This window comes from Elephantulus edwardii, unplaced genomic scaffold (assembly GCF_000299155.1).
Source record: "Elephantulus edwardii isolate Elephantulus edwardi_28Jun2011 unplaced genomic scaffold, EleEdw1.0 scaffold00012, whole genome shotgun sequence".
Taxonomy (NCBI): domain Eukaryota; kingdom Metazoa; phylum Chordata; class Mammalia; order Macroscelidea; family Macroscelididae; genus Elephantulus; species Elephantulus edwardii.
In genome coordinates, this window is record NW_006399762.1 from 29,709,482 (window position 1) to 29,721,803 (window position 12,322).

At 37.9% G+C, this 12,322-nt stretch overlaps 1 protein-coding gene across 3 annotated transcripts in view; it reads left to right on the forward strand.

Moving 5' to 3' along the window:
- The window catches only part of TBCK (TBC1 domain containing kinase), a 258,846-nt gene that overhangs the window by 217,719 nt on the left and 28,805 nt on the right, over nucleotides 1-12,322 (forward strand). For all 3 annotated transcript variants that reach the window (XM_006881109.1, XM_006881111.1, XM_006881110.1), the window contains one exon: nucleotides 2,256-2,415. In XM_006881109.1, coding sequence (XP_006881171.1) covers nucleotides 2,256-2,415 — 160 coding nt within the window. The remainder of the gene's footprint in view (nucleotides 1-2,255; nucleotides 2,416-12,322) is intronic.

Consider the following 12,322-nt stretch of genomic DNA (forward strand, 5'->3'; position numbering starts at 1 on the left):
TGCGCAGACGCAGTGGACGGTGGGAGTGGACTTAAATCAGGACACACCCCTGCAGCTCTGGCCCACGACCCCCCTCTTCAGGTACCTTCACTTCTATATTCACAGGGGATTTAGTCCCAGGTGCCAGCTCAACAAATCCACCTGTGATTATCTTATTTCTGTGTTCTAACACACCACAGAATGAAGGATATAAAATGTTTTCAATTCTGGAAAACAATGTTGGTGAATTTGAGAGTGAATTCATGTTATAAAGTTCCTTTTCTGTTATAATAATTTAGAAGACTTGATTCATTCAAAATCTTTCTTTTTAAAATCTTCCCTAAAATACTAAGATGTTGGTGTTTTAAAACATCACTTCTTGTTGTTGTTGATTGCCTTCAAGTCGAGCATGACCCATAGTGATGCTATGAACAAAATACCTGAAGCCCATCTACAACTGTCTACACTTATCAAAGTTCTTAGAGTTTCCAGAGGCAAGTTGTTTAGGAAACAGATGCCACTCATGCTACTAAAATCCTCAATAGTTTTAAGTAATAATTTTTTTTCAGATTAATGTTTTTCCTTTTCTTGAGGTGGATCTCTTAAACTGTAGGATTTCTATGACTTTACATATCTGTTTATTATGAAGTGAAATTTACAGGATCTACCAGGATCATGTGGTTTCTGTTTGGGCCACTAACTCCATTATTGTCAAGTTTAATCCAAGTCATTGATTACCTTCTGCCAGTTTCAAGGCCGTAAATTTTAATGGGAGGAAAGTTCCTCATCTTTCTTCAGCGGCGTTGTTAGTGTGTTCAAACTGCTGACTTTTGTTAGCAGCCTATCATTTAATCTACTCTTTCACCAGTGAAGATACAGAAACAATGTGCATTGGTCAAACAGTCTAAGACCACCATATGCAGAATACCATGGGAATAGAAGCTGTGAAAACCCAAAGAGATACCCGCAGTGAGTTTTAAAAGACAAATATGAGGCATAATGGCAAGAAGCTGCACTGCAATCCTGAAGGTGCACTGTTCTAATCCAGCAGGTGCTCCACTGGAGAAGGAGGGGCAATCCCCTCCTGTGCCAGTCGGATCTGATCCGATGGTACACAACAAGAAAAAAATAAAAAGGAAAATATGAGTTAGCTCAACAAAGAAGAAAGGAGAGAAAGGGAGAACATTTCAAACTGAAAAAGACTTCATTAAGCACAGAGAAATGTGAAAGGGAAATATATTCAAAGAATTATAAGGGCTTTAGGTTACTGAGACTGGAATACAGCACAATGGTGGGAAATAAGATTAAATTAGATCTGAGCAGCTTCATAGAGAATGGTGCATTAACATGTTAAGAAATTTGGAATTTACTACAAGGACTGTAGAGAGCTAAAGAATTTTAATCAGGTAGGTGGTATGCTCAGATTGTAGTTTAGATAATCATTTTGATGTAGTGTGAAGAGTATGTGAGAGTGATGATGCAGGAAAGACTAAAAAGATAGAATTACCCGGAAATTTGTTATGTGTAGATTTTCTTCCTATTTGCAGTTATAAAGAGTGATGTCTCTGTGATTTTACCCTAAAACAAACCAGTTACACTGGGCTGTGTGGATTAATGCCTATGCTACGGAAAAATCCAGAGAAATTACTATTTATGCAGTTTCTTCCTCTTTTCTCAAAGTATGTGCTAGCAAGTGGTAGCTCAGTGTCACAGTGTTTGCAGGCATTGTGATAATTAGGTAGGTGAACTGTCTTCTAGGCACGATGTTAAATTACAGGAGATTCAAAGATGAAGAAAATATTGTTTGAAGTCTATGGAGAGATAAGATTTGTACATTAAAATGCTTCCTAGAAAAATTAATTACTGTCTTTAGCTATGTGTATAGATAATACAGAAAGGGAAACTTTCATAGAAGAAACACTTGAAGGATAGATAAATACAAACACTCAAAAATGTGGGGAAACTAGTCGAACAAAGAAAACTATAGGAGACAATTTCCTAAGAAAATGTCCTAGAAACAATCCATAGGTAAATTTTGTGGAATTAAAATAAAACTAACTGAGAAATGTTGGCCTTATCCTATAATAAGCAGATTAGGACAGGAGTCAAATCTTCTGTTCACAGAGTCGCTATCTATTGTACTCGACCCAACAGTATCTAACAACAACAAAAATGTCTTACTCTATCTAGGTAAAATACAGTTAACTCACTGTGTTTCTCTCATGCATGCAACCTCTGCACACAAAAAAGTACTTTCCTTAAACTTTACTTTCTAGTTTTGTGCGTGGCCACATTTCAGGCAGCATCAATATTCCATTCAGTGCTGCATTCACCGCAGAAGGAGAGCTTTCCCAGGGTCCTTGCACAACTATGCTCCAAAGCTTCAAAGGGAAGGTCATAGTCATCCTGGGACATGTGGCAAAGCACACAGCTGAGGTAAGTTGTGCTCAAAATGTCATCTCTGCCAGCAACACCAGGGGAGAAATGCGGACAGTCTCCACCTGTGTGATTAGTTCCAACTTGAAGGCAGTGAGTGAGTAACCCACTATCGTCTAGGTCCTCTAATGACGTATTTCTTCAGAAGTTATTCACAAATGACCTTTGAAAATCTATATTATTATATAGAAATGTTTGCCATTTTTCCTGGCCAAAACATTCAAGCTTTCTTTTTTTCTCTCCTAAGCTCAACATCAGGAGCAACAGTAGATTTAAGGAATTTCAAGTGATTACCTAGCTGTTTTGGGGGGGTTGTTTTGTATTTTTTAAAATAGATTGTTTTATTTTTTATTTTCTAACTGATTTCTGAAATGGCAAGAAAAGTGAGTTGGATTCCTGGCAGAGAAAACAGTGAGGCTAGAAGAGGTTATAAAAGATGACAGTGACGGAATTTGTATATGGGAGCTTCATTTACTACAAGCACAAAGCCTTTTATGATAGATCTTTCTAGAATCTCTGGAGGAATAAATATCAGGAGAGATATTAACTTTCAGATATTTTTTGATAACTTGTGGGTAAGATGAATCCAAAATCTCAAAATGTGGATACTAATCCAATCCCCACTTTTGTACTTTACAGTCATTTCTGACACCAGCTTCCTCTGCGAGGGCAGAATTCACTGATTAAAAGGAATCAGTCCTCCCAACTGCCAGATAGATAGAAAGTAGTCGCAAGACTTAAGCATCAGCATGACACCCTCACATGCATCTGCTGGTTCTCCCTTTCTCTCTGTTTTTAGTAATAGTATGGAGTGACTCATAAAACTCACAGAGAATACTATGCACACAATTATAGATGTTATATAACAAAGGAATACAAACCAGCATCATCATGAGGAAGAATAGTGCAGGCTAGATCTGTGAATCTCCTTAGTGAGAAACTTCTATAGAGCAGAGAGGACGTACCACCTGACCTTCACCAATCTGAAATTCTCTGAGCTTTCGTGATCCATGTTTTTCTCTTCCTGTACTGAGTGATAGGCTAAATAAAACCTCTTGATGATAGTTGATAGCAGCCTCCCAGATGAATCTTTCCTGATCTTGTAATTGTTGTTTTAGTTGTTGCTGTGTGCCATCGAGTTGAGTATGACTCACAGTGAACCTATGAACAAAAGATCTGAACCTAGTCCTGTCTTGTACCATCCTCACACCTCCTGACACACAACAGCCCATTGCAGTAGTCACCTTGTCAGACCACCTAGTTGAGGATCTAACTCTCCTTCGCCGACCCTCCACCCTTCCCAACATCATGTCTTTCTCCAAGGAGTAGCACCTCCTAGAAATATATCCAAAGTTTGTTAGGCAAAGCTTCATCATTCTTGCCTCCAGAGAACACTCAAGCTGCACCCTCTCCAAGATTATATCTGTTTGTTTTCTTGGATGTCTGTGGGATGTTCAGTGCTCTTCTCCAACACCACAGATTGAAGGCAACAATTCTTTTTCTGTCATCCTTATTCATTGTCCAAGTTTGGGAGGCATAGCTTGTAATTGGAAAGACTATGACCTGAATCATACACACCTTACTCCTCAAACTGACATCACTGCTCCTCAATAATTTAGGAAAGGTCCCTAACTACAGATTTTCCCAGTGCAATGCATCTCTTTGTTTCTGACTCTTCGTACCAAGGGTGTTAATTGTGGATCCAAGCAAGAAGAAGCTGTTGATAGTTTCAATCTCCTCTCTATCCATAATAATAATACTCCCTGTGCTAAGAATCTTTGTTTTATTGATATTGATACACATTCCATGCTGAAGGCTGCATTCCTTAATATTGTGTAACAAATACTTCAAGTCCTCCTCTCTTTCAGCAAGCAAGGCTGTGTCAAGTGCATAATGCAGGTTTTTGATGAGTCTCCCTCCCCAGCACAAATCCTGTGATTGTGGGCCAAAAGTCCCAGACCAACAAGAACTCTGAGAGGTTCAGGAAGGGAAGAAAATCAGGATATTTAGTTCCCTTAATACCTCCATGAAAAATTATCTCCAGTTATTTTGTGGTGGTCTGGTGGTAAGAAGCTGTGCTGCAATCTCAAAGGTACATTGTTGAATTGCCAGCTACTCTGTGAGATGGGCAGTCTCTTCCCATGCAGTTTACTGCCTCTGTAAACTCACTGAAGGGTCAGCTTTTGATCAGTTTCAATGTAATGGTATACAACAACAACAACAACGGAAAATTAACACTTCTTTTAAGGTTGTTTTTTCAATGCAACTCTGTCTTTCCAACCCCTGGTTCCTTTGCCTCCAGAAGTGGCTACAGCTCGTCTTCTGTTATCCAGATTACTGCGCTATTCCTGTAGTTCTTTTACATCTTACTCATACCTTTGTACTTAAGGTCTTGTTGCTAAACTCCCCTCAATTTGTCTTCAGGATGTGTCTCCCCTCAATTTGTCTTCAGGATGTGTTACTCAGCCTCAGTCAGTCTTCTATTTCTTATTCTTAAAACTCAAACTTATTGCCATCCTGTCATTTAAGTGACCAACTGCTAACTGAAAAATTGGCAATTTGAACCCTCCAGCCACTCCATGGGGCAAAAGATGAGGTAGTTTATTTCCACTAAGATTTACATAGGGCTGGTACATGATATTTTATATTTATATTAATATACTATAAAAATTTATGTGTATACTGTAAAAAACATTTACTTATATATAAGAAAGCCAATGGGAGGCAATATAAGTTTATTAATCATAACCATATATCCTGAGGGAATGAATGTCTGACTGTGACCTGGAGACTGTACTCTTGGGTGGCAACTTGAGATCATTTGGCATAATATAATTCATGGAGACGTGGTTTACAGCCTACTTTGATAAGTAGCATCTAGAGTCAAAAGCTTGGGAGCAGCCATCTAAGCTGCAGCTATTAGTCTCTCACCCTCTTGGCCTACTGGTAAGGAGCTGTGCTACCAACCCAAAGGCACATAGTTCTAATCCAGCAGCTCTAGGAACAATCTCCTTCCATGCAATGTACTCCCTCTGAAACTTACTGAGAGGTCAAATAGGAGTCAGTTTCAATTAATTTGGTACATAACAACAACATCTAGAGCAAAGAAAAGGGAAGAAAATTAAAGATATATTGAAACAATTAGATCAAAAGACTATGGATCATGTAAACTTTAACTTCTACTACTATGAGACCAGAAGAACTAGAGCTGGTACCAGGATATCACGGCTGCTGACCACTCTAAAAAGGATCACAGTAGAAAATCCTGGTGAGTGAGTGAAAATGTAACCCAAAAGTCAAGAACATAAAGAAGGCCAGGCATGCTGCTCCGGTAGAGACTGGTGGAACCTCTGAGACTGTGGGCCTTCATAACCCTTTGAACTTTGAACAGAGCTCCTCCAACAATGAACAGGCTTATAATGGGGCCTGTCATACCAGGAAAGGATTCATTCCTTAGGATGTTCCACCATATAAGATCAGAAGAGTAATATTTGCCAAGAAGTGAAGTCCTAGGTATTGTAATTAATATCATATAGCAAAATATATGTGAATGGTTGAGTTAAAAACCAATTTTAATAAACTTTCTCTCAAATCACAATTTTTTAAAAATATTTATAGGCTTAGAAACCCAACTGAGTAGTTCTATTCAATTCTGTGGGATCACTATGATGTTCACTGTATGTATGTATGTATGTATGTATGTATGTATGTATGTATGTATCATTGTCTGTGTTAATTTAACTTCTCTGATCATCATTATTTGTAAAATAGGACTAGAATAATACCACCTCTGAGCATTGCTGAGAAGCGTTATGTCTAGAATATCAACTGTAGGATGTTCTGGTAGCCTCCTGAGTCAGGAGTTCCATGGCTAACCCAAAAGCAAGAGGTTCGAATTCACCAGCTGCTCCAAGAGGAAAAATCTGATCAGTCTTCTTTCATGTGATTTAGATGTTCTGAAAAGCTATTAGAGGGTCAGCTAAGGGTCCATAAAGTTATGACTTGATGGCAGTGTGTTTTCGACTGTTTTGTTTTGCTTTGTTTTGTTTTGTTTTGTTTTGTTTTAGAAACAACATAGTCATAGACTATGCTGATCCAAAGATGGAGCTCCTTTGGTGGTGCTTGGCAACCTACAACCCTGTGAAAGAAAGATGGACAGTCTCCTCACATGTGATTTAGAGGCTCTGAAAACCTGCCCTGAGAGCCAGCTATGAGTCAGTACTGACTCACTGGTAGTGAGTAAAGTGTCAATTTTAGCACAGAATTTTATTCTAACAAGCTCGCAATTAATGTCAGCTATTCATTTCCTTGCCTGGTGCTGTTAGAGAGCTCTGCTGGTGTAGACTATAAGGCAGTACTCTGCTAACTCAAAGACCTTGCTATTATTTACATATATGTGAATTTAACAAATATTTATCAGAGTAGAGAAGTCTAGATTGATGAGCTGTGGGAGGATATTAAGAAAATCATCCATGGATAATGCAAAAGGTCATTACAGGGACAGAGGAGAAAGAAAAGACTGAGATGCGTGTCAGAAGAGACTGAATCTTGCACTAGAGCACAAAGAGGCCAAAGCAAGAGGAAAACAGGAGGAAGCTAAAGACCTGAACAGAAGATTTCAAAGGACAGCTCAGAGAGACAAAGCAAAGTATTATAATGAAATGTGCAAAGAACTGGAGTCAGAAAATCAAAAGGGCCAAACTCAAGCTTTGGGTTGCAATACTTAATTTGGGCAGAATATTGAATGACCAGAAATTATCAAAAGAAGATGGAAGGAGTATACAGAGTCACTGTACCCAAAAGAACTGGCTGACATAGAAGAATTTAATGAAACAACATGATCAAGAGCCAGTGGTGATTAAGGAGAAAGTTCATGCTGCTTACTCTGAAGGAATTGGAACGAAACAAGGCCTCAGGAATTGACAGCATACCAATTGACATATTTCAACAAACAGATGCTTCCCTGGATGTGCTCACCAGTTTGTGCCAAGAAATCTGGATGACTACTACCTGGCCAACTGACTAGAAGAGATCCACCCCATAAAGAAGACCTGACAAAGTGTAGAAGTTATTAAACAATAACACCAATATCACATGCAAGCAAAATCTTGCTGAAGATTATCCAAAACCTCCTGGAACAGTACATTAAAAGAGACTATCAGCTGTGTTTAGAAGAGGCTGTGGCACTAGAGACATTGTAGCCAATGTCAGAAGAATCTTGGCAGAAAACAAAGAGGGATATCTATCTGTCTGTGTTTCATTGACTATGCAAAGGCATTTTACTGTGTAAATCACAACAAACTGTGGCTAACATTGAAAATAATGGGCATTCCAGAACACTTGATTGTGCTCATGAGAAACCTATACTTGGACCAGGAACCAGCCATTAGAACAGAACAAGGAAACACTGCATGGTTCAAAATCAGGAAAGGAGTGCATCAGGCATGCATTCTGTCTCCATACCTTTTCAATCTGTGTACATAACAGAAAATTTGGGAGGCTATATTTTATAAGGAATGTGGCATCAGAATTGAAGGAAAACTCATCAACAATTTTTGTTATGCAAATGACACAATTTTGCTTGCAGAAACTGAGGAGGATCTAAAGTGTTTGCTCAAGGACTGTATTCTTCAATATGTATTGAAGCTCAACATCAAGAAAACAATGATTCTCAACTGGGATGATTGGCAGCACCCTAACAGATGGAGAACAAAATGAGGTTGTTAACAATCTCATCCTGCTCAGTTCTACAATCAACAGTCTTGGCACCAGCAGTCAGGAAATCAAAAGACAAATTTCAGTGGGACTTCACAAGAATAGTAAAGAGCAATGATGTTAGTCTAAAGATTAAAGTATGCCTGATCCAGGTCATGGTCTTCAAAATTGCTGTGCATCAGAAAGCTGGACAATGACCAAGGACAGTAGAAGAATCAATGTCTTTAAATTGTGGTGTTGGAGAAGACATACCATGGACTGCCAAGAAAGAAAAACAGGTCTGTCTTGGGAAGGATGAAACCAAGTTTCCCCTTAAGGGAAGCAAGGATTTTGAAGCTCCATCTCACATATTGTAGCCATAGCCAGGTGAAATCAGTCCTTGGAGAAGGACATTATGCTTGGAAGAGTGGAGGGACAGCACAAGAAAAGAAGAGCCTGATGAGATCAACTGGCACAGTAACTGAAATAATGGGGGTACATGTGTTGGCATCAATGAGACTGACCTAGGATAGGGCAGGATTCAGAGCTATTGTATTTAGTGTTGCTATGAGTCACAGATGATTCTATGGCACATAACAAACAACAGCAGGTTATCTGGTTCATTTGAGCTCTCAAATTTTTTGTAATGAAAAGCTTTCCTAAAAGTTGTTCTAATCAGGTCTTTTCTTGTTCTTCTGCTGTGTGAAAATGTCAAGTAATTTCCAAGCAAGTAGTAGCTTTTTTTCTAAACTTAAGTTAGTACACTGCAGCTGGCAGCTGGCAGAGCCCTGTTTTGAAAAGATTAGGAAAGCCATAGTTGAATGCTGTGAAAAGCATGTAGATGTGCCAATTCTATTCAGTACACTTACAGATTACCATTGCAAATGCGTATGATTTTTATGTCACTTCCATGTTTGGACCTGGGAGTTTTTTGTTTGCAAAACAGTAAACACTGATTGTAATCTTTCTAAGTTTACATCTTCTGTTAACTTACTAGTTAAAAAGCTAGTCTGAAAAATCTAACAAATGAAAATATTAAATGAACTAAAGCATAATTGAATCAAACAAAAATGCCTTCAATGTTGAATTTACTAAGCAATAAAATATCATTGAAAAAACTAGAAAGAAAAAAGAACCACATATTCTGGCCTACTTGTCTAGAATATAACAATATTAAAATCATTCATTTGGCATACTAATTAGGACTGGGTTACTAATTTCTTCACATACTAAAGTAGAAGGAAATTACACTATAATAACTAAATGTATTAAATATAGTCTAAAATCACATCAAAGTAAATTTGAGAAATACTGCTTATTTGTGTGCCTGAACAACTATAATTTGAAAATACATGATATAATTTAATTATATATTCATTATTTATTGGCTAACATTACAAGGTAGTAGCAGCTATGACTCAAATGGCTTCTTGTTGTTGTTATTATGTACCCATTTATATCATTAAATGCATCAGAAATCCATCATAATGCTCTGTTTCTTATGTGCACAAGACATTGCTTCTTTCCAGAACAGGGCAAAAAGATATTTGCTTAATTTGACTTTCATGGAGAATCTTCCCTGGACCAACTGTTGTTGTTAGGTGCCATCCTATCGACTATAATTCATAGCAATCTTATGAACACAGATCTGAACTTTGCCCTATCTCTGATCTGCTCAATCCCCATGTTACGGTTATTGTGTTAGTCCACCCTGCTGAAGGTCTGCTCTTTCTCTGAACCTCGACCTTTCCCAGCACAGTACCCTTTCCCTGACTAGTCCCTCTTGGCAAACCCATGAAGTACATGAGATGAACTTTCACCATCCTTACCTCTAAGGAACATCCTGATTGCACTTCCTCCAAGACAGACTTCATTTTTCTTTTGACAGTCCATGGATATTTCTGTGCTCTTCTTCAGCCTAATTCAGAGGCATCAATTCCTCTTTGATTTCCAGTTCATTGTCCAACTTTCAGATGCATAGAAATTGAAAATACCATGGCTTAGCTCAGGCACACTTCATTCTGTAAACTGGCATTATTGCTCTTTAACCCTTTTTTAGAGGTCCTAACAGCAAATTTTCCCACCCAACACAACACCTCATTTGATTTCTTGACTGCTGTTAGAATAGGTCTGTATCCAACTAAACTGAAATCCTTGACACCACCTATCTTTTCTCTAACATGATGATGTGTCTTGGCACAGTGGTGAAGACTTTTTTATTTCTTTATGTTGAGATGTAATCCATATTATAGTTTTTTTATCTTCTTCAGTAGGTGCTTCACTTTCTGCAAACAAGGTTGTATAATATAGGTTATAAATCTTCATCTAGTCCAGATGCTACATTCTTTTTCATATACTCTAGATTAAACAATTAGCTCATCATACAGAATGAGTAGGTGTGGAGAAAGTATATAACCATAATGCACACCTTTCCTTATGTTAAATCATGCAGTGTTCTCTCGTTCTGTTCAGACAGCAACTTCTTGGTCTGTGTATAGAGTGTTTTTTTCTTCATGAGCCAAATTCAGCGTACTAGAAGTCTCATTCTTCTCAAAGCTATCTATCATTAATTGTGATCTAAAAGGCAAGTAAAGCTTTTTTCGCATAGTCAATAAAACATAAGTAAATATCTTTCTGACCTCTGCTTTCAGCCAAGATGCATCTGTCATCAACAATGATGTCTCTTGTTCCACAACCTCTTCCAAATACAACTTGAGTTTCTCACAGTTTTCTGTTGATAAAAGTTCCTAAAAGTTCCATCCTTTTTCACATAACCTTCAGCAAAATTTTACTTGAAAGAGGTCTTAATGATACTTATTTTTCTTTTTAAATCCTGATAGGTGTCACCTGTCAATAAATCTTTAGTTTATCTTACCCTAAATGTTAAGGGAAATCTGGTGAACTAGTTGAGTAAGGAATTGCACTGCAACCCAGTGGCAAGTGGTTTGAATCTACTAGGAATTCTTGGGTGAAAAATGAGCAGTCTCCTTACTTTATAGTTATAAAAACCTGCTAGCGGGTCAGCACATAACAATAAAGGATTAAAACAAAGTACAACCGTAAACTGTGGTATAGTTAAGCATATCCACATATTCTGTGAGCAAGATTCTATTAGCATTAAGGAAAGTTAGAAATCTTTGTGTGGATGAAGGGAAGTCCTAACTTTCTGAACCCAGTACTCCTACTCCAAAGGCAGTTCAGACTTTGTGCTGATCATTGTTCTAAGTGGTCAAGTCAAAGGAAAAAATGTCATTTCAAATAATAGTTTATCAGTAAAAGAAAACCTTTGTATCAAAACATGTGCAAACTCTAATGCACACTGCTTTGAAACAGATGAGGGAGAGAACTATTTAAAAGGAATATATGATTAAGTAAGATCTGCATGACAGGAGTCCAGAATAAGAGCTGTGTTGTAAAGTGGACTGGGGAGGGTGGAATTGTATAACAATGAAAGAATTTTTTTTTCTTTACAAAGAGAAAAGAGTACTGGGGGGGAGGGGTGGGCAGGGAGGGACATGTGCAACAATGAATGACTGAAAATAAAAAAAACAAAACCCAAATTTAAAAAAAAAAAGAGAGAGACAAAAAAACAAACCAAAAAGCAGCAAAACAAAAACTACACATGTGCAAAGTCAAGTGAGGCCTGAATTATGACACATTTTAAGTGAAAATAAAAATGTAACACACTACTGTTCATGCAGGGATAATCATCTTTTTAACTCAGGAAAAGAAATCTAAAGTAGAATTATATTAACTAAGTGTAGAGGGGGAAATATGCCAGTATGATATATTCAGGAAACTATAAAATGTACCTCTTGTAAACTGAAATGTGCAGAATTCATCCCAGAATGCAAATGTAATAGTCTTGGAATTAAGGCCCCAGTAGTAGGGAGAAGTAAGGGTAGTCAGTTGCCCTAAGTCAAGTGACCCCCATGCACTTAAATCTTCTCTTGTCCTGAACCATCTACATAGCAGGTTGCAGGTTAGGACATAGTGATCCATAGGGTTTCACTGACTGATTTTTCAGAAGCAGATCTCCATGCCTTTCTTCCTAGTTGATCTTAGTCTGGAAGCTCACTGAAATCTGTTCATCATCAAAGCAACATGCGCATTTCCACTGACAAGACAGACTATGCTGCATGTGAAGTGCACCAGCCAGGAATTGAACCTGTGTCGCCTATATGTTGTTGTTGTTGTTATGTGCCATCGAGTC